This window comes from Ochotona curzoniae, unplaced genomic scaffold, assembly GCF_017591425.1.
Source record: "Ochotona curzoniae isolate NIBS_2020 unplaced genomic scaffold, NIBS_Ocur_1.0 scaffold_2453, whole genome shotgun sequence".
NCBI classification, from domain to species: Eukaryota; Metazoa; Chordata; class Mammalia; order Lagomorpha; family Ochotonidae; genus Ochotona; species Ochotona curzoniae.
The window spans coordinates 30,155,448-30,179,247 of NW_024467094.1; the positions used below are offsets into that span (position 1 = coordinate 30,155,448).

General features: G+C 40.3%; 1 protein-coding gene across 1 annotated transcript; it reads right to left on the minus strand.

The window, feature by feature from the left end:
* Positions 1-1,009: 1,009 nt before the first annotated feature.
* Positions 1,010-22,187, minus strand: FBXO47 (F-box protein 47). Its single transcript, XM_041001392.1, has 10 exons — positions 22,007-22,187; positions 20,938-21,108; positions 16,796-16,872; positions 14,770-14,847; positions 13,178-13,286; positions 8,793-8,969; positions 7,414-7,560; positions 6,628-6,770; positions 2,157-2,316; positions 1,010-1,707 (listed from the first exon to the last, which is right to left on the minus strand). Exons 1-10 carry the CDS (start codon positions 22,185-22,187, stop codon positions 1,595-1,597), a joined length of 1,356 nt encoding a protein of 451 aa, XP_040857326.1. The 3' UTR covers positions 1,010-1,594.
* Between the last annotated feature and the right edge of the window lie 1,613 nt (positions 22,188-23,800).

Below are 23,800 nucleotides of genomic sequence, written 5' to 3' on the forward strand. Positions count from 1 at the left end.
TGCACAGTGCCTGCCCCTTTTCTGTGAGTAATTTTCAGACCTGGTGTTCTTTCCTTTCCCAGCTCACAGAGTGACTTATAGCAAAGGCTCAAGAAAAGAAATCCTGTTTGTAGAAGCCCAGTGGGAAAGACCAAGTGGATCTCAGTGGAAGTAAAGTAAAATGGTCAAGCATAAAGAGCGATATGAGAGGGTACCCGCGAAATGCGGCTGGTGTCTATCTGAATGGTGAAGGTGGACACGGCAGATGCTAAGCAGAAAGAAGGAGTCCTGAAGCTTCTTTTCTTTTATTTATTTTTTTATTAGAAAGATATACAGAGAGGAGGAGGGACAGAGAGGAAGATCTTAACTGTCTGATGGTTCACTCCCAAAGTGAGTGCAACGGCTGATGCCGATCTGAAGCCAGAACTTCTTCCCGGTGGGAGACAGGGTCCCAAGGCTCTGGGCCATCCTTGACTGCTGTCCCAGGCCACAAGCAGGGAGCTGGATGGGAAGTGGAGCTGCCGGGATTAGAACTGGCGCCCATATGGGATCCCGGCGCGTTTAAGGGGAGGACTTTAGATGCTAGGCCACGGTGCTGGGCCCGATTCGTGAAGCTTCTTGAAACCTGTTCTCTTGAATGAAAAGGAACCCTGTTCTCATTGGCTGTTTTAACCATCCATGGGTCCAGTTTCCAAAATAAAATTTAAAATAAAGTAAAACAAAATAAAATTTAACTGTAAAAAAACTTTCAAGATTTATTTATTTGAAAGGCAGAGTGACAGATAAAGGGAGACACAGAAAATGATCTTCCATCTGTTTGTTTACTCTTCAAACGGCTGCAACGTCAGCAGCCCAGGCACTTTGGTCATCTTCTCTGCTTTCCCTGGTGCAGTAGCAGGGCACCCGGATCAGAAATGGAGCAGCTGGCATTCGAACTGGGGTCCGTATGGTATGCAGGCATGACATGTGTCACAATGCCAGCCCTATGAATTTAACTTCTAATTTTATATTTCCACAAAATGTTTGAAGTAACTGTGTAAATGTTGTGCGTCTGCAGTTTATACAAATACATATACTTTCATTGGGCTTTAAAGGAAAACCAATTGTTCATGTAAAAAAAATGAACAAAAGGTAATGCCTTTCATAATCATATGCCAAGGAAGTGGTAAGGAATGCGATTTGTATTCTGGTACATTACAAAAATACCCTGCTGTAATTCTTAACAAAACATTCTGGGAAGTGTCTCTACAATCTGAACAAAATGAACAAATACAGGCTAGTTAGTGAATGGGATGAGTGCCAACTACAAAACAGGATTTTCTCTGTCTTCAAAGGCACACACAGGCGCTGGGATGGCTAACGTCCATGTTGGCTTGCTGTTGGGTTTGCTGAGCTGCAGAGGCCAACCTTGTAGTTCAGAGAAAGCTGAATATGTTCTTGGGTCAATCTGTTATTTTTTTATAGCACAAGCAGTTACTTCTCAGATTCTCTGCCATGTTCTGAGGTTACTTAGATGGTAAGTCCCATGGATGCTATTCTTTGGATGTGAACAAGTACCAATCTTCTAGTTGGTAGTTCAGAGAAACACTCTCTAAAGGAAAAGCTTGTTGAGTATTTAGGTAGACACAGCCCCCATGGTCAAATACAGGACCTCCTTGTGGAAGTTAGCCTGAGCATGTACAAGATGGAACAAATTCAAAAAGCTTCTGTTGTCTTCATCATGATCTCCTACATGCCAGACACAGAGACAGAGGGGAAAAGAAAATGACAGTTCAACATTTAAACATACAATTGGAAGATGTTCCAATTGCCCCCAGTAAAATTTAAAGCAGAAGACTTTCTGTTAACACCCTTTCCTAAGCCATGGGATTACGTAAGAACAATGGGCTCGAAATCAGAAAAAAAAAATGTTGCATTGTGGTGTGTGGCCTCGATTTTATGAACTTGGCCAAGTCAGGTAATTTCTCTAAACCTTTGTTTTCTTACATATAAAACAAGATGATGATATTGTCTAAGGAAGGAGCTAAACATACCTCACAGAAAAACCAACAAGCTAGAAATGTTTGCTCCTTCTATCGTTAGTTTAGAAACAAAAATTCACACATCACAGGCTCTACTTAAGGGGAGACTAGAATACATTTTATCCACACCTGTGCACCATCTTCATTCCTACTCACCAGACATAATTGATTGCAGCATTTCCATTATAATACCTGCAAATGCACCGGCTACATTCTGCAGGAAATTATTTCTTTCCACTGGAGTATTAAAAACTTTACAGACTTTTTGCATCATTTTCACTGCCCAATCCATGCAGTAGAGCTCTTTCTCACACACCTGATTTAGATACACAAAGAATGTTTGTCAACCTTGTGAAGCAAGCTGTAGAATTTGAAAACTGTTTTGGCAAAGATGATTTATGATTCTGCATAATTTATTATACATTTAACCATGCTAAGTTTATTAATAGAAAATGCTCTTATACCTAATATTCTTTAATATTCTTTTTTTTAATAAAGATTTTTCTTTTTACTTAAATGCCAGAGTTAGAGAGAGATTGAGCTAGATATATATATATATATCTTCCATCTGCTAGCTCACCCTGCAAATGGTCACAGTGGCAGAGGCGAGCTGGTCTAATGCTGGGAGTCAGGAGCTTCTTCCGGGTCTGCTATGTGATGCAGGGGCCCAAGGCTCTGGGCTCTCCTTAGCTGCTTCCCTGACCATTAGCAGGGAGCTAAATCAGAAGTGGAGCAGCTGGGGCTCAAACCTGCAACCATTTAGGATGCTGACACCACAGGTGGAGGGTTAGCCTGATATGGCATCATTTCAGCTACTTACTATTGCTTTTAAGTGATACAATTTCAGTAAAAAAGTGTGAAGTAAATAAAGACTTGTTTTAATTATTATTACAGAGTACTATGCATTAATGCAAAAACATATTTAGAAGTTATTGAGTAAATGAAAAATTACTTCTGCTCATTCAGCAAAATTGATTTTCCAAATAAAGCATTTGTTGAGCAGTTGCTAAGAATGATGGTTATAAAGATAATCCATGAAGGAAAGCTCTATTTTCAAGAACTCCGATAAGGATGATAAGCAAATAGGCTATTTCGAAGGACAGGAGAATTCCACAGTATGATTAAATCCCCACCCTGAGATTTTTAGGACTCTTTGCCTCTCCATTATTTAAATATAAATATTAAGGGATTGGTGTTGTGTAGTGGGTAAAGCCTCTGCCTGCAATGATGCTGGCATCTCATATGGGGATTGGTTCATGTCCCGGTTATTCTATTTCTGATCTAGCCCCCGCTGACTGCCTGGGAAGAGCAGTATAAGAGAGTCCAAGTACTTGGGTCCCTGTTACCCAAGAGAAACCTTGAAAAACTCCTGATTCCTGATTACAGTCATCTGGGAGAGAACCAATGGGTGGAAGACCTCTCTCCATAAATCTTTGAATATAAATATGTAAAGATCACAGTTCCCAGCCCAAACTGACTGCAATGCAAAAGGTTTATACATTAACATTCTAAATAGCCAATGCAACTCACAAGGCCAAATAGACCATATATAACATGAAAAAACTACATAATGGTATAATTGAATAATGATAATCTTACAGTAAAGACTTACTATTCTTTCCATGTGAAGCACTGTATTGTACCCGGCACAATGAAAAAAAAAAGTGATATAGCATGGATTTCAATGAGCTTGCAATCTATTTTGGGAGATGGCTTACCCAGTACACAGAATAGCTTACAAGCACTAACAGTAAATGAAGGGAAGAGAGGACAAATCGGAGGCAATTCAGACAATACGATCAGAGTCATCAGTCCGAGAAGGCTTCTAGAGAGAGCTTTTCTCCCCTCAGTGACTTTCTCTCTATACTATTTTTCATGGTGCCGCCAAGGTGACCTACCACACACACCAAGTTGACCAGCGGCTCCTGTGAAGGGGATGGTCTGTAGAGCTCCCCTCTCACCAGCCTCTCTCTTCTCACCCGTGCCTCTTCTGCACATGTGCTCTCTTCAGAAATAACACGCAGCTGCCTTCAGGGCCCTGAAGAGTTATGCGGTTCCATTTCTCTGTAAGCTTGGACGAATCTGTTGTCACTCCCCATCTGCCCTTAAAAACCTTCATCTGTCCACTTTCCCCTGACAGTGGCTCCTTCTGCTCCCTGATTTCTCATATATATTTATTGTTGTCTTCTTGAACTTAGTTACAGAAATCTTGACATTTCTCAAAAGATATACACAGGAGTAGGGGTTGTGGTATAGTGGGCTAAGTTGCCACCTGGGACACCTGCATCCCTGAGAGAATTTCGAGTCCTGACCACACCTGCTCCTGCTCCAGGTTCCTGCTAACACACCTGGGAAAGCAGTGGATGATAATCCCAGTATTTGGGTTCCTGCCACCCACATAGGAGACCCAGATGTAGTTCCTGGCTTGTGGCTTCAGCATGGTTCAGCCCTGGTTGTTGCAGGCACTTGGGGGAGTAAACAAGAAGATGGATAACCTTTATTTCTTTCTCTCCTTCTTGTTTTCTGTTAAAAAAATATATAAGCAGCTTGGGCCTGGAGTGATAACCTAGTGGCTAAAGTCCTCACCTTGCATCTGCCAGGATCCCATATGGGCACTGGTTCATGTCCTGGCTGCTCCACTTCCCATCCAGATCCCTGCTTGTGGCCAGGGAAAGGAATAGAGGACAGCTCAAGGCCTTGGTACCCTGCACTTCATGGGAAACCTGGAAGAAGCTTCTTGCTCCTTGTTTTGGATTAGCTCAGTTCTGGCTGTTGCAGCCACTTGGGGAATGAATCAGCAGATAGAAGATCTCCCCAAATGGTTGAAAGGGCCAGAGCTAAGATGATCTGAAGCTAGGAGCTGGGAGCCTCCTTCCAGTCTCATGGGGGAGCAAGGGCCCAAAGACTTTGTCCATCCTGCATTGCTTTCAGGCCACAAGCACAGAGCTGGATAGGAAGTACTGTAGCTGGGACACAAAATCGCATCCATATGAGATGCTAGTATTTGCAGGTGGAGGATTAGCCTTTTGAGCCACTGCATTGGCCCCCATTTTTAAATTTTGATAAGCATTTTAACTATAAAAAGTTGGCAAAATAAGTATAATGAATTCTTCCCAATGAAACTGTTGGACATGTGTAGACAATGGGATGCCGGACTGCCTGATATTGTCTGTACCAACAATGTCAGGGTACACTTAAATAAGAGACTAATAGAATTATGATTCCTTATGAAGGACTACACTATTGTAGTAAAATGGGGAAAATATTTCGGGGGGTGGGAGTTTGGTGGGGAGAAATCCTAGCCTATAAGAAATTGTACTACATAATTCAGAATTCAAAATAAAAATATAGGCCTAGCAGCTAGGGTCCTCGTCTTGAACGCGCTGGGATCCCATATGGGCTCTAGTTTTGATCCCAGCAGCTCCACTTCCTATCCAGCTCCCTGCTTGTGGCCTGGGAGAGCGGTCGAGGACGGCCCATTGCTTTGGGATCCTGCACCTGTGTGGGAGTACTGGAGGAGGTTCCTGGCTCCTGGCTCCAGATCAGCGCAGCACTGGCCATTGCGCTCATTTGGGGAGTGAATCATCGGACGGAAGATCTTCCTCTCTGTCTCTCCTCCTCTCTGTATATCTGACTTTGTACTAAAAAATAAATAAATCTTAAAAAATAAGACAAAATTAAAAGCTATTAAAAATGTATAATGAATTCCTAACACCCATTTCCCAATTTCAATTTTCCCAGTCTTATTTCAATTTTATCTCTACTCACTTTTATATCCTTTCCCTACCATTTCCATCCACACCGATTATTGTGAAAGAGATATACATATATATTTATATTTATTTAATATTTTTATATATTTAAATTTATTTGAGAGGCAGAGACAAATAGAACTCCCAGCCCTTGGCTCACACAGCAAATGTTCACAACAGCCAGGGCTGGACCAGCTCAAAAACAGAAGTTAGGAATGCAATCCAGGTCTCCCTTGTGCATACCAGGGACCAAACAATTTGTGCTATCACCTGATATCTCCCTAGGGTGCACATGAGCAGGACACTGGAGTCAGAAGCAGAGTTGGGACTCAATACATGTCAAACTGGCCTCTTAACTGCTAGGCCACATGTCTGGTCCCTAGGGGTATGTTGAGGTATGTAATGACACTCTAGATGTACAAGGAGAAGAAATTAATATAAAGAATAATTCAGGAGTGGCATGTGGCATATGGTATAGTTGCTACCTGTGATACTGGCATCCTATATGCTGTTCTGCTTCCAATCCAGCTCCTTGCTAATGCATCTGGGAAAGCAGCTGAATATGGCCTAACTTCTTAGGCTCTTGCACCCATGTGGGAGACCTAGAGGAAACTCCTGTCTTTGGCCTGACCCAGTCCTGGTCATTGTGGCTATCTGGGAGTGAATCAGCAGATAGAGAGACGCTCTCTTTCTGTAACTCTGCCTTTTAAAATAAATAAAATACATATTTGTAGAAAGAGTATGTTTTTTTTATTATATATACTTTCATATTTTTAAGATAAACATTAAAATATATATTTAAATCCCTTCAAGGTAATCCTTGGCAGGTCAACTGTGATGTTAAACATTTAGCTAGAGGAAAACATTTTACTTACCAAAGCCAAAAAGACTATAAGTCTTGACAGTTCAAGGGCCCGTCCGTTTACAGCTTTACTAGCCATGAAAGTGAAACAGATGTTGTTTCCACTTAAGATTAGAAGTCGTGCATTATTCTCTAGGAGCCACTCACGGGGAACCACTTTTATTAGAAGAAGAACAGTTATTTAATGAGAAATTGCACGATAGCCATGGTAAACATCATTACATACTTGTAACATCATAACACTTTATTGGAAATACAATTAGTACCAAGGGAACTGGTTGGGGAAAATATTTTTAACATTATAATTATAGCATTTAGCCAGAGACAAGCTTAGGGCCAGGTCATGGCAGCTCCTACACACGTGTTCAAGGCCTTGTTGAAGCTGTTCAACACACGTATCATCATCAGGCAAGACGGTCGAAGCTGCTGGTAAGGAGAGAAGCTCTGTTAGCTTTACAATCTAAAGCATGAGGCAGGAATGGGAAAAACCGCTTCACCTTTCCTAACCTGGCAGGAGAGGATTTTCTCCTTACATAACCCAGCAGGGTGTTTCTGAAACTTGCAATAACGAGTACAGTAAATCTAGTTAACACATGGCAATTATAACAATGATATGATATTTAAAATTAAAAGAAATTTGACAACATGTATTCTCTCCAATCATAAGGCCAAACTTTAAAAACATTTTAAAGCAATGAATGATTCAGACACTTAATTTATACCTGTAGGAATAGCCTTATACTCTATAACTGTAGTAATCATATGTTGATGTTACTGTATATTAGTCTCTATATTTTACCCGATAGCTCGTCCACGAGACTGATGACGTCATCTGCTGTCCACTCCTTGGTGCCTGCGTCATACAGTAATTTAATGGCATCTGCCAGGCCTTTAAGACTCGATTCATCCGTAGGTCCTTCTGTCATTTTCTGCCAAAACACCTGTCCTGAATTGAAACAAAAACTAGGCTAGGACAGAATGGTTGACTTTGATTGAAATTCATGGATTGCTTAAAATCAGAAATGGATTACATACTGGAATACTATCACTTATATACATTGCATTTCCATAATGAAATCGGTTCTGAGAACAGTATACATTTGAATGTTTCTTAGAGATACGATGCAACGCAACAGCAGTAGCCAATGAAACAAGGATAGCTTCATTACGTAGAACAGGCTTCTAGTTTAGAGGTAACACCTCATAACAGAACTTAGAATGAGCAATGGATGCAGTGTTACTAAAATAAAATCTACTATTCACTTTCCAAAACAAAGGCATATCTTTTTTTTCTTTTTTTTTTTCTTAATTTATTTTTATTGTAAAGTCAGATACACAGAAAGGAGCAGAGACAGAGAGGATGATCTTCCATCTGATGATGCACTCTCCAAGTGATCTCAATGGCTGGTGCTGTGCCAATCTGAAGCCAGGCTCCAGGAACTTCTTCCAAGTTTTCCACATGGGTGCAGGGTCCCAAGGCTTTGGGTCGTCCTCAACTGCTTTCCCAGGCCACAAGCAGGGAGCTGGATGGGAAGTAGAGCTGCTGGGATCAAAACTGGAGCCCATATGGGATCCTGGCGCATTCAAGGCTTTAGCTGTTAGGCCATGCTGCTGGGCCCTAAAAATAAATATTTTAAAAATAAAATAATGAGGGTTTGGTGGTAGCCTAGTGGCTAAAGTCCTCGCCTTGAATGCACCAGGATCCCTTATGGGCACCGGTTCATATCCTGGCGGTCCCACTTCCCATCCATCACCCTGCTTGTGGCCTGGGAAAGCAGAAGAGGATGGCCCAAAGCCTTGGGACCCTGCACTGATATGGGAGACCGGAAGAAGCTCTTGGCTCCCGGCTTTGGATCAGCGCAGCTCCAACCGTTGCAGTCACTTAGGGCGTAAATCATCAGACAGATGCTCTCTCTATCTCTCCTCCTCTCTGTATATCTGACTTTCCAAAAATAAAAAAATAAATCTTTGTAATAAAATAATGAGCTATTACAAAACTAAATATGTCTTGGAAGTTTTGGTTGTGCTCAAATTAATGTAGTATATATCTTTGAAATCACGAAATCCTGTTCAGTGATTAGGAATGAGAAAACTGAGTAGGTGCAAAATTCTATACTTTCCAAAGTCTAAGTGATTAACCAGTTCTGTAACATATGTTCCTGAAATGCAGGTGCTCACCATCATGAGGAGACACCGGCCCAAAGATGATATACAGTAATCTTGCTTGATTCACCATGGGCCAGGGCTTTAATATTCGTGTCAACCAAAAAGCTGAATCACTTCGACTAGACCAGTGATCCAGTAGAACATTCCTGCAGAACAGTCTGATTCTTAACTCCAATTTTCGGGCACTTCCTGTGAAGACAACAAAGTTGTAAGTCACTCCTTCCGGAGTCATCAGACAGTGCTCAGCAACCTCTAGCCTTTGTGGTTAAAGAACGATTATAAACTGGGTTTCTAAAATAAAAGTAATAAGGGAATTTTTTTAAAAACTATTTTCACTGGAAGGCAGGTTTACAGAGAAAAGGAGAGACAGAGAGCAAGATCTTCCATCCGCTGGTTCACTCCCCAGGTGGCTGCAATGGCCAAAGCCAGGAGTCAGGAGCTTCTTTCGTGTCTCCCACGTCAGTGCAGGGTTCCGGGGACTCGGGTCATCCTCTTCTGCTTTCCCAAATCACAGTCATGGAGCTGGATTGGAGGTGGAGCAGCCAGGACACAAACTGTCTCCCACATGGAATACTGGTTCTTAGAGGTGGAGAATTAGCTAGCCCCTAACATTATCTGTTCTTTAACTGACCAAACTCCATAGTTTAATCATCTACTTACCTTTATCTTCTTGATTTATATTCAAAACATTGAATAATGGATAAATCGAAAGTCATATTTAGGCTCCAGTGTGGTAGCCTAGCAGCTGAAGTCTTCGCCTTGAATGCGCCAGGATCCCATATGGGCACTGGTTCTAAACCCAGAAGTCCTGCTTCCCATCCAGCTCCCTGCTTGTGGCCCGGGAAAGCAATTGAGGACGGCCCAAAGCCTTGGGACCCTGCACCCGCGTGGGAGACCTGGAAGAGGCATTGGCTCCTGTCTTAGATCGTTACAGCCATTGGGGCCACTTGGGGAGTGAATCAGCAGATACAAGATCTTCCTCTCTGTCTCTGTTCCTCTCTGTATATCTGACTTTCCAATAAAAATACATATTTTTTTTTTTAAAAAAAGAGGTATCCCCACTCTGCCTGCAAGAAGTGCCTTCCTTAAAAAATAAAGAAAAAAGAAAAAGACATATTTATCAGAATCTTACACAAGAGTGAATTTATTTATTTATACAAATTATTTATTTTTATTTAAAAGCCTAATTTACAGAGGGAAGGAGAGACAGAAAGATCTCCCGTCCATGGGTTCACTCCCCAAGTGGCTGCAATACATGGAGCTGAGCTGATCTGAAGCCAGGAGCTTCTTGCAGGTTTCCCACGCAGGTGCAGGGTCCCAAGGCTTTGGGCCGTCCTTGACTGCTTTCCCAGGCCACAGGCAGGGAGCTGGATGGGGAGTGAAACAACTGGGACCAGGACTGGAACCCATATGGGATCTGGTGCAGGCAAGCTGAGCACTTTAACCACTAGGCTATTGCCCTGGGCCCCTCTATGTACTTTAATATTTTAGAACTAAATGATCTGCTCAGTGTCTCCATAGTTTTCCTAATTCATGGTGTTTATATGAATGATATCATGTAGTATGTGATCTTTAGTGATTGTTTTATTTCACTTAGAAAAACATGTTCAAGTTTATTCCATTTGTAGCATATTTTAGTGTTTTAATTTATTTTTATTTATAAATAATATTTGATTGTATGGGTATAACACAGTTTGATTATCCATTCATTACTGATGAACACTGGATTTTTTTCTACCTTTTGGCTAATACAACTAACATTGCTAATAATATTGTTACATGTTTCTCTATGAGTATGTTTTTATTTCTCTTGGAGTTATGCCAAGGAATGAACTGCTACATCATTTTGTGACTTTGTTTAAACATTTGAGGAATTATCATACTGTCTTCTTAAGTGGCTACACCATGTTATCATTGCCATCAGCAGTGTATCCCGGGTTCTGATGTCTTTATTCTTGCTAATATTTGTTACCAAACTGCTTGATTCTAGTTATTCTATTGGATATGAGATGGGATTTGGCTATTTTTTTAAGCCACTGGTTTGAAATATTATTTATGTACCATACAGTTCACCCAAAGTGATTGTGGTAAAAATATATACAGAACAAGGCCCAGAATGGTAACCTAGTGGCTAAGGTCCTAGCCTTGCATGTGCTGGGATCCCTTATTGTATCCTGGCTGCTCCACATCCCTTCCAGCTCCCTGCCTGTGGCCTGGGAAAGCAGTCGAGGATGGCCCAAGGCCTTGGGACCCTGCACCTGTGTGGGAGACCTGGAAGAAGCTCCTGACTTGTGGCTTTGGATTGGCTTAGCTGAAGCTGTTGTGGCCACTTGCGTACTGAAGCAGAAGATGGAAGATTTTTTCTTTCTATCTCTCCTTCTCTCTGATATGTGCCCCTCTGATAAAAATAAATAAATCTTTAATATGTATATAGAACATAAAATTTTCCACTTTAATTATCTTTACATATATAATTCAGTGGAATCAATTCCCACTGTCGTTCAATCATCATCACTAATTCCAACACTTTTCCATCATGCTAAATACAAACTCTGTAACAACTGAACAATAACTTCCTATTCTTCACCCACCACTGCTCCTGATAAACTCTAATCTACTTTCTGACTCCATGAGTTTGCCTGTTCCAGTAAGTGGAGTCCTACTATATTTGACCTTTTGTTCTTGCCTCCTTTCACTTAGCAAGACAAAGCTTCATCAATATTGTAGTATGTATTATTTTGTTCGTTCATCTGTTGATAGACACTTGGGTTGTTTCCACCTTGGTTATTGTGAACAATGCTGCAATGGACTGCAGAGTGAAAGGATCTGCCCATGTTCCTCCTCTCTACGCCATTAAGTGCATACTTGGGGTAGAAATGCTGAGTCCCATGGCAATTCTATGTTTAGCTTTTTGAGGAACAGTCAAACTATTTTCCATAGCAGCTAAACCATTTTGCATTTTTATACCATTTATGTCCTACTTGCTTGTAGATAAGAGAAGTATAAATAAGATGCCTACTAATGATCTAAGACTTTAGCCTTTGCTATGTTAGGTCAAATAATACAGGAATTCAGAAATTCTTGCTCTCTGAAATTAGGCAAGGCTTCCCAGAGGCCAGGCAAAGAGCATATTAAAGGATGTGAAGGAGACATGGTATCTCAGCAAAATGAGGTAGAACGAGGTATCTGAAACGCAGTGAGTAGAGCAATATCTTAAAATGGTACAATGAGTAATGGGCCATTAGTTCGAAAGGGAGCTTGGGATAAGATGATGAAGACTTGTATAAACCCTTCTGACTCTATTTTGAAGCTATCGGGGAGCTAACACAAGTTTTTCATCAACTGAGTAACATGATAAATTGTTATTACATTGTGCTTCTACCTTTTTTAAAATAAAGATTTATTTATCTTTTATTAGAAAGGCAGATATACAGAGAGGAGGACAAAAAGAGAGGAAGATCATGTCTGATGATTCAATCTCCAACTGGCCTTAATGGCCTGTGCTGCACCGATCCAAAGCCAGGAACCAGAAGCCTCTTCCAGGTCTCCAACGCGGATGCAGGTTCCTGAGGCTTTAGGCTGTCCTTGACTGCTTTCCCATGCCACAAGCAGGGAGCTGGATGGGAAGTAGGGCTGCTGGGATTAGAACCAGTGCCCATATGGGATCCTGGTGCATTCAAAGTGAAGACTTCAGCTGCTAGGCTACCATGCCGGGTCCTACATCTTTTTTTTTTTTTTCTTTAATTGAGACTCAGAGAATATGAGACACAAAGACATAGAGATCCTATCCCCTGACTTACTCCCCAAATATCTACAGTAGCCACGACTGAGACCAGGCAGAATTTGGGTCTCCTACATGGGTAGCATGAATCAGTTATTCGAACCATCACTGTTGCTTCCTGAGATGTGTATTAGGAACTGAAACAGGATCCAGAGTCATAATGGAACCCAGAATCTGTGACATAGGGTATGGGTATCCCAGTAGGCATCCTAACTACTAGGCCAAATGCCAGCCTCTGCATTAGATTTTAAAACTTAAATAAATCATTACATTTGTACATATGTTAAAGGTTCTTGTAAATTCCTTCTAAAGCTTTTACCCTTCCTTCCCAGAAGCGATCATCACACTGAATGATGGTTCTGTGGAAGGAGAGAGAGGAAGCATAGAAATGAGCCGTTAAGTTGGATATATGCCTCAATTTACACAGGAAAACTCCATCTTATTTGGAGATTTATTCATATTTTCAAGTCCATCATCATTAAGGGTTTGTCAGTTTATATGGTAAAAACATAGGGATATATTTTTGAGTACATTGACATTATAATATAATCTGTACATTGCATTATAAGACGGTCTGTCCATTGTATAACATTATTTGTGCATTACAGTTCTTTACCTGGTTTGCTGCAAACAACAGCCTGCATCTTGCGGGACAGGTTAGTCAGCTCACACACGAAGTTAAACACACGATGGCACTCGAGATCATCCCAACCTGCTGTTAAGGTCTGAGGAAATAATATAAAGAAAGCACCGTGGATGTCTGTACCATTACATCAAAGTGCAGTCACTACTTTCTTACGAGCATACTGTCACTAGAACATAATCAAGATGATATGCAATCTTTATCCACTTTGCCACTAAGAAATTTACTTAGCTATAACCTAGACATACTCTAAACTTCAGTTTCTTTTTTTGTTAGAAAGGAAGTTTTCTTTCTGAGGACTGAATCTTGAATTTTGACAATATGAGGAAAATAATGTAGTGAGCCAAATCCTCCAATACATATTTCTTATAACCACACTGTGGCTTCATTTTAAGATGACAACAAAACTCTTACCACTCCCTCTAGCTGTCATTTATGACACAGCTTAGAAATGATAATGATCTCATTCTAATGTGACAATTCTTTTTATTCTTCTTCTCTTTCTTATTTATTTGAAAGGCACAATTAGAAAGAGAGCAACCTGCCGATTCATTTCCCAAATGGCCACAACCGCTGGGTTGGGCCAAGCTAAGGCTAGGGGTCCCAGCCACGCGTGTGGGTGTAGGGACCCACGTACTTGGACTTTGTCTGATTACCTAGGTTTGTTGTCAGGGACTGGCTCAGAAGTGAAACAGCCTGGTCTTGAACCAGCACTCCTATGGAATGCCATAGGCAGCAGCTTAACGTGCTGCACCAGGTTGGGCCCAGATATGTATGCCTGACAATTAAGAACATTTATTTAAAACAGCCTCAAAACTATTTATTAGGACAAAATTTAGTAATTATCTTTGAACATACTAAAATACACAAAGATAAATGAAGAGGAGATTCAAATGATATGTAGTTATAATTAGATTGTGAAATGTTGATTAACACATAAATTCTTTTGAAAATAGCTGAGAGCCAAAGCAGCTGCCTGTGTTGCTGGCATCTCATACGGGTGCGGTTCAAGTACGAGCTGCTCCCCTTTTTTTTTTTTTAAGATTTATTTTATTTTTATTGGAAAGGCAGATTTTTACAGAGAGAAGGACGGAGAGAAGAGAGAAACGATCTCCCGTCACGCAAGTGGCCGCAATGCCTGGAGCTAAGCTGATCCGAAGCCAAGAACTTCTTTCAATTTTTCCACACAGGTGCAGGGTCAACTCCTTGGGTCATCTTCGACTGCTTTCCCAGGCCCCAAGCAGGGAACTGGATGGGAAGTGGAGCAGCCAGGATACAAACTGGTGCCCTTATGGGATCCTGGCCCGTGCCAGATGAGGAATTTAGCCACTAGGCTACTGAGCTAGGCCCATAAAAAATAAATCTTTAAAAAAAAGTACTTGTGCCCTTGCTACGTATGTGGAAAACCAAGAAGTTTCAATCTCCTGGCTTTGGACAGACTTAGCTCTGGCAAATACAGTTATCTGGGGGGATGAACCAGCAGATAGAAGCTATCTCTTTCTCATTAACTCTCTCTCTCTCTTTCTCTGTAGTTTTGTCTTTTGAGTAAATTTAAGAAAAAGTACCTGTAAAAACATGCCGTAACATGACAATCCTAAGCATTGTATAGGAGCTGCACAGCCATTGAATTTAAAACAGGGAATCTGTAAAAAGAAGAATTATAAATTGTGCATTTTCAGTGGAACTGTACAATTTGACATTCAAACTAAAGAGAAATAAGCAAGACTATTTTCAGCATAAATTCTAATTAGCCCTGTGTCACAAAGACAGATTTTTTTTTTAAAGATTTATTTTTATTATTTTTTCATTGGAAAGGCGGATATACAGAGAGGAAGATCTTCCGTCCGATGATTCACTCCCCAAGTGAGCTCAACGGTCGATGCTATGCCGATCCGAAGCCAGGGACCTTGGAATGGCGAGACTGGCAACAATTCAGAACAGATGAACTGTTGGAACTGCCTGAGTAGTGCCCTGGGAGCATGCCCCACATCGGGGACCCTGGGATGGTTGGGAGGCTTCTCCCTTTGTCTCTCCTCTCCCGCCAGATACAGGAAGGAAAAAGAGTATGTGGAAACAATGATCTTACCCACTTTCTTGTAGCCCTTGGCCCTTTGAGCCCTAATCAACTATATAAAAATCATTAAAAGTTAAAAAAAAATGAAAAGAAAAAATAAAAAGAAAACAAAATAACATTTAAAAAAAATACATTTCTGGGGCCGGCATTGTGGTGTCCCAGCTGTTTTGCTTTGAATCCAGTTCCCTGCTAATGGCCTGAAAAAGTAGTGGAAGATGGCGCAAGTGCTCAAACACCTACCAATCATGTGGGACACCCAGAGGAAGCTCCTGGCTCCTGGCTCCTGGCTTGAGCTTGGTCCAACCCTGGCTGTTGTGGCCATTTCAGGTGTGAACCACAAAATGAGTTATTTCTCTCTTTCAAATAAATAAAAATTAAATATATGTATATATTCCTATATTTTTGAACATTTAAAACATGGATGGAGTTTTCCAAAAATTATTTCATTTTAATAAAATGACCACTTCATCACCTTAAAACCTCAGGATTCTTATGAAAGGCAAAAATACTTCATACTGTACTCTATTTTTTTTCTGTACAATGTACCTATGATGATAAAAAATTTTTTTTAAAGACTTATTTATTTTTATTGGAAAGGCAGATACACAGAGAAGAGGAGAGACAGAGAGGAAGATCTTCTGTCCAATGGTTCACTCCCTAAGTGGCTGAATGGCTAAAGCTGAGCCAATCCGAAGCTGGGAGCCAAGAGCTTCTTCTGGGTCTCCCACGTGGGTGCAGGGTTCCAAAGTTTTGGGCTGTCCTCCCTCCACTGCTTTCCCAGGCTGCAAGCAAGGAGCTGGATGGGAAGTGGAGCTGCCGGGATTAGAACCGGTATCCATATGGGATCCCAGCGCATTCAAGGTGAGGACTTTAATAGGTATGCTATCGTGCTGGGCCCCTATTGTGATAAATTTTAACTTATAAATTAGGCAATATAAGTGGTTATAGGCAATAATAATTAGTAAACAGAATAATTATAGTAACAATAAAATTGTTACCATTTTTATTTTTGTGCTTTGGGGCCAATGCTAAATAAAATAAGTTGCTTGAACACTAGCACCATGACACTACGATGATAGACCTGATAACACCAACAACCTAGCCACTATGCAACTGATGGGCAGGTGGCACGGTGAGACTACTCTGGACAAAGGGACTACTCTGGACAAAGCAGTTGAGGCCAAAGCCCAAGGCTTTGGGACCCTGCATCTGCGTGGGAGACCCGGAAGAGTCTCCTGGCTTTGGATCGGCATAGCATCGACCTTTGTGCTCACTTGGGGAGTGAATCATCGGATGGAAGATCTTCTTCTCTGTCTCTCCTCTCTGTATATCTGCCTTTCCAATAAAAAAAAAATCTTAATCTTTGAGCACTTGGTAAAGTATTAGCTTATCACTAACAATGTTTTTAGTACAAATTTATGACATTCTACTAAGAGACTTAAAATGATTATATGATGTTAGTAATAAAATTTCTTTACAGGCAATCAAGATTGTGAACTAATTCAGAAGTGTCTTACTTCTATGAGTATCTTGTGGATGTACTTTAATCTTTCTTTGGTGGGCAACAGCAGTGTACATCTTTTAAACAGAAGACCTGAAAAGGTAGGATGGGAGAGAAAAATGACAATGAAATTAATTTAAGGATATCAATAGGGCACACGTAATGCTTCCTGAAGGTCAGGAAGTGGACCGAGTTCACATGATTCGTACTACCAAGTTTGGGAGAGGTCTGGCACCAAGGTGCTGGCATTCCTAATGGGTTCAGAGTTGAATTTTGGCTGTTCCACTTCTGATCCAGCTCCTGCTAATGTGCCTGGGAAAGCAGTGGAAGACGGCCCAGTGCTTGAGTCCCTGCTCCCACATGGGAGACCTTCAGATCAGCCTAGCTCTGGCCTTTGTGGCAATTTGAAGAGACAACCAGCACATGGAAGATCTCTCTTTCTGTAACTCTTACTTTCAAAAAAAAAAAAAAATAGAATTACAGGATGCTTTCTGTATGACTCTGATTTCTGTTTAGGAGGCCTCGGGATAACACTGTCTAAAAAACTGTGAAATTGTTGCTACATAAAATTATTTAAAGATACAATGATAAGACACAAAGGCATCAGATACGTTAAGGAAACTCTTATTTCCTAGAGAATAGATTTCAATATCTCTTGAAATTAACCACATAGGCACAAGGAAAATATCTTCTGAGTTGTTAATGAAAGGCAAGGGGAGAATGGGAAAAGAGGTTCCCTTTCTCCAAATACAAAGCAATTAGTCTTAATTACTAAAAATTTCAGAGGGCAGGGGTCATTTATGCTCACAGGAAGTATGTAGTTTGGATGAAATACTTATTTCTTCCTTGACAGATATCCTTTTATGGGACTTACATGTAAAGAATGTATAAAGGATTGTGTGTTCAGACTTTAAAAAGTAAAAAAGGCCCTCAGTTGTCAGTGAGGTATGTAGCTTGAACCACAGTGACAGGCAGTATATGATTTATTTTTGCTAAGAGTTCTGTTTTCCTAAAATGGCAATACACTTAACATTCCTATCAGGACAGATGTCCTCAAACTAAAAATAAGATACATAGTAGAGGAATACATGCCTGCATATCATGACTTTCTTCAATTTTCAACTTCTTTGCATTTACTTTTTTACATAATAACTACTTTATATAATTATGAAGAACCTATGGGAACATAATTTATTCTTAGAAGTTGCTATGCTTGAACACATGACCAGAATTGAGTTTTAATCATAAACCTTCCTTATTTTTATATAAAAAGACATTTCAGTGTCTGGTTTTTAAGCTGAGCTTTTTTTTTTCCCCTTCATATTTTGGCATCTAGTCCCTGGTATATCATAGTTGGGCTGTGGTAAGTTATAATTGTGTGTTGCTTGCCTTCTCCAATGTAAAACTCCTACTTTTAAGAATTGTAATTTACCATAAAACTCAATACTGGCTCATTTTTACCCCCACACAGGTGTTCTGTTATATTCTTTAGGGACTGACTTCTTCAAGTTCTTCCAACTAAAATAGTCAGATGTAATGTTCTTTCTACACTGGCCATCTGCTCTGTTTTGTATGAAGAAGCAAATTGAAATTTACAATCTCTAAAGTACGGAGCTTTGAAAATGTTATTTTAACGTCTGAAAAACAATAAAAGATCAGATAGGAATGGCAACATAATAAAATGTACTTACAAACCCCCCAAAAAGAAAATGTACTTACCATCATTTACTTGAAAAATAAGACATAAACTAGATGTTTGCATCAAAATTAAGTGGATATTGGAATAGATATATGCATAAAACCAGTTTTTAAGATTTATTTATTTTTATTGGAAAGATTTACAGAGAGAAGAAGAGACAGAGAAAGATGTTCTGTCTGCTGGCTCATTTCCCAGGTGGCGCCAATGGCCAGAGCTGAGCTGATCTGAAACCAGGAGCCAGGAGCTTCTTCCAGGTCTCCCATGTAGTGCAGTCACAAGGCTTCAACTGCTTTCCCAGGCCACAATCAGGGAGCTGAATGGGAAGCAGAGCAGCCAAGACCTGAACTGGTGCCTATATGGGATCCCGGCGCATACAAGGTGAGGACTTTAACCACTAGGCTACTGTGCGGGGCCCCATAAACCCTTTTTTTTTCTTTTAAGATTTATTTATTTTTATTGGAAAGTCAGATATACAGAGAGGAGGAGAGACACAGAGGAAGATCTTCCATCCAATGATTCACTCTACCATGTGGCCACAATGGCTGGAGCCATGCTGATCTTAAGCCAGAAGCCAGGAGATTCTTTCAGGTCTCCCACGTGAGTGTGGGGTCCCAAGGCCTTGGGCCACCCTCTACTGCTTTCTAAGGCCACAAACATGGAGCTGGAAGGGAAGTTGGAGCAGCCAGGATTAGAACCAGTGCCCATATTGGATCCTGGCACATGCAAGGTGAGGATTCAGCCACTAGCACGGGGCCCAGCTACCACCATTTGTAATCCTAACATGACATATCAGAGTGTTGGTTGAGTCCTGGTTCCTTTGCTTCTGATCTTGCTTCTTGCCAATTCACCTGGGAAAGCAGCAGAGGAGGACCCAAGCTTGCACTTGCTGAGAGGGAGACCCTGATGGAATTCCAGTCTCATAGCATTGAGCGTAAACCCCACCATCTGAGGAGTGAACAAGGAGATTGAAGATCTCTGTCTCTCCTTCATTCTGTTATTGTACTTTTAAAATAAATGAATGCATCTTAAAATAACAATAAAGGTTTTCCCATGAGAACCTTATATTACCCTTAAATTACCCAAGTACCACTTCCCCTGCAACAAGCAATGTTTGCACAAAGATTTACAATGAGAAGTAGGAAAAACAATAGCTGTGTTTTATTTTAGGGTTTAGTAAGTGTAGTTATCAACATTGAAACTATTAACATTAAAATGAAACACATGCCTCTTACTAACTATACTTGCCAAATATGCTTTGCTGTATTTACATATACATATAGTCCTATTTATCTTAAATCTAAGCACCTTTGGGCTACCAAAAGGTAATATTTAACTTACTATTGTACCTTTATTTAAATCCCAACATCATTGTGATTCTTGGTTTTATTGCCATGCTTTGGTTAATTATAAAGTGATTTCATAATTAAGTTGGTGTCATTAGTCAAGTAGAAATTAGAATTTTATTTCAGCACTCTAGGGAGAGTGAAACTAATGAATGGGGTGAAAGATATGAATGATTACACATCAAGGGAAGAAACATTACACAGAATTTCCTTTGATCAAGCCAACTTAATTAGAGCATAATGATTTATTAACAAGTGCAGAGTGCTTAAAAAAAGAATTCAAAGTTTCTGATCGAAGAGCAAATGATCCTCCATAATAATGTGTTTACATTTCTTTTTAAAGGACTAGAATATGGTTGAAAGGGAAAACAGTTATGGAGATAAAACTCATCAAATTCAACAGGAATTAAAGCACAGAAAACATATCAGTTCCTAAATTGGAACCACCTAGATCACATAAGCATAACACACAAGCGCAAGGACTGTGATCACTTGACATTGAAGCGCAGGTTCTTTTATAAAGACAAGTGCAAGGGGCAGCCATTGCTAAGGGAAGGTCTTCACATAGAAGAATAAAACCATCATAGAAAAGGGCACATTTTAGGGCCTGGCGCAATGGCCTAGTGGCTAGAGTCCTTGCTTTACAAGTGCTGGAATCCATATGGGCTCTGGTTCATATCTCAGCTGCTTTACTTCCCATCCAGCTCCCTGCTTGTGGCCTGGGAAAGCAGTTGAGCACGGCCTAAAGCCTTGGGACGCTGCACCTGTGTGAGAGACCAGAAAGAAGATCCTGGCTCCTGGCTTTAGATCAGCTTAGCTCCAGCTACTGCGGCCACTTGGGGAGTGAACCAGTAGATTCTCTTTATACCTTCTCTTTATAAAAATCTGCCTTTCCAATAAAAATGAATAAATCTTTAAAAAAGTGGCTTCCTCTCTGTCTCTCCTCCTCTCTGTATATCTGACTTTCCAATAAAAATAAATCTTTAAAACACCAACAAAAAAGAAATGGGCACATTTCAGAAAAAAACATTTCATTTTCTGCTAGCATTCTAGGACTGAGTAAATCTGTCCTCTCTACCAAGCATGTTTCTTATCACAATTCTCTTTGTCATGTACCTAGAGATCGGTAGTGCTCCAGGATAGCACAGTTCTCCGTCTCGTCACGCAGCTCAAGGGTATGGAAGTTCTGGAGCAACAGCCTTTTGCTTCCTGATGAAGTTGAGATGTAATTAATAATGCTCTGGCTGACAGTTTTGGACACCATACTCAACATGCTGATATCCTTCACTACCAAAAGAAACACACACACACACACACATATGTACAGTTGAAATATAAGAATGTCACTGTTAGTACCATTTACTATCTTTTTAAAATCTTTATTTAGAAAAGATTTATTTATTTACTTGGAAGGCAGAGTTACAGAGAGGGAGGGACAAACTGAGAGAGAAACCTCGTGTCTGCTAGGTCCTTCCAGAAATGGCTACAATGGCCAGGCCTTGGCCAGAAGCCAGGAGCTTCTTCCAGGTCTCCTAAATGGGTAGTAGGGGTGCAAACCACTTTGTGGCCTTTCCCATGCCACCGAAAGGGAGCTAGATCAGAAGTGGCTTCACCTGCTACACCACAACGCAGGCCTCCAGTTTATTATATTAATTTGCCAAAAATAATAATCCTGGAGAGGGGGACAGCATTGTGGCACAATGGGTTAAGTGACCAGGATGGAGTTCCTGGCTCTGGCCTGGCCCAGTCCTGGCTGTTGCAGCCATTTGGGAAATGAGCTAGCAGACGAAAGCTTTTTCCCTCTATCTACTCCCTTCGTCCTTCCCACTAGCCCCACCATTTCTGTAACTCTTTTAAATAAATAAATCTTCAAAAAGTAATATTAAAAAAGTGATAAGCCTGGTGGATAAAAATCTAAATATTGTTTCACATCCAATTCTTGATAAATAGAAACCTGTTAGGATGTAACAATCAGGTTAATATGTCATCATATTTAGAGGCACACTTTTCAACAGTGTGAATATTATGTTTTCTCGCTGTATGCCTTATCTAACAATGATAAAAACCTTAAAAAACAAGTATCATTATTAACATTTTAGCAGTGCCTAAGATAGTAAACAATTATCAGGAAAGGTTAAATAATTCTATTATCTCATGTAGCCTATTCATAGTCTCCAAAGCTCACCTGACAAGTATTTTAAAATTATTTGAAATACTTCCAGTGGCAAGGTATTGAAACTTCCAAGCGTAGATGAGGGCTGAGAATCTGAGACTAGATTGTTGGGTAAGTAGCTGGAACGACGATTGCGACGTCTATATTTCTGGTTGGGAATCAAAGTGAAATCAGTGTTTATTTTAGATGCCATCCTTTTTCTTATTTCATGAATTGATCCTGGTTATAAAAACAAGATACAAGAGACAAAGAAGAAAGGAAATTAGAGCAATGAAGAGTTGTCTTTTTTTTTTTTCTAATGAAAAGCTCAGTAATTTGATAGGTAATAACTGTCTTCTTCCCACATTTATAAACATTCTATTATGATGTACAATTAATGGGGCTCCAGTGAACATTTAGAATGCCACCATTTGAAAAAATTTAAGATCCTCACATTGTGGTGCATAGGTAAAGCTGCTGCCTACCATGTTGGCACCCCATATGGGTACTGGTTCATGTTCCAGCTGCTTCTTTTCCAATACAGCTCCCTGCTAAAGGCCTAGGAAAAACAGCGGAAGATGGGTCCCTGCCACTCACAAGGAAGACCTCTATGAATCTCTAGGATTCTGGCCAGCGCAGCTATCTGGGGAGTAAACCAGCAGGTGCAAGTTTTTTTTCTCTCTTTCTCTTCAACTCTTTCAAATGCATAAATAAATCTTCATTTAAAAAGAAAAATTTTAAATCTTTTCCCTCTTGACCAACTATTCTAGAGAGTGAGTTTTAATAGCAAAAAAGAGCTGTGTTTGGGCCTAGCACAATGGCTCAGTGACTCATCTTTCATATGCTGGGATCCCATATGGGTACTGGTTCATGCCCTGGCTGTTCCACTTCCCTTCCAGTTCTGTGCTCGGGGCCAAGGAAAGCAGTAGAGGACTGCCCAAAGTTCTGGGATCCTGCAACTGCGTGGGAGACCCAGAAGAGGCTCCTGGTACCTGGCTTCAGATCAGCTCAGCTCTGGCCATTGCAGTCACTTGGGGAGTAAACTAGCAGACTGATTTCTCTCTCTCTCTCTGTATTTCCTTCTCTTGGTAAATCTGACTTTCCAATAAAAATAAGTAAATCTTAAAAAAAAAGAGAGAGAGAGAGAAAGAAAGAGCTGTATTTGGATGAGATCTAAACTAAATACAGAAAAACTCAAAGGGAAAAAGCAAAAGACCAACACAAAAAAGTCAATACAAAATTAAAAAGATTCAATAGCTATTAGTCAGCAATTTGCTTTTATAACCTTTATATTTTTTTAAAAGCATTTATGTAAACAAATTTTGATGATATTTTTCTATTTCTTTAAAACTGAATATTGTCTTTTTGTTGCTGTTTTTAGAAACATTAAAGATAAAGAGAGGAACTCAACATTGTGGCATAGCATTTTAACATGTCCCTTGCTATGCCAGAATCTCATGTGAGTGCAGGTTCCTGTCCTGGCTGCTCCACTTCTGATCCAGCTCTCCACTACTGTTTCTGAAAAGGCAGTGGAGGATGGCCCAAGGGCTTGGGACAGAGATGATGCTCTTGGCTCTGGCTTTGGCCATGCTCTGCCCCAGGCCCGGCTGTTGTAGCCATTTGAGGAGTGAACCAGTAGAAAGAGTTCTTTCTTCCTCTCTCTCTAACTCTGTTTGTCAAATAAATAAATAAATAAATAATTTTTTAAAGAGAGAAAATATAGGTTAGAGTTACTTAAAGTTACCTCAGATTAAGTTGGTGCATTACTATTTCCAATTTGTTATATATGAAAATAAGCAGTGAAATAAATTTCTACTAGAGTAAATA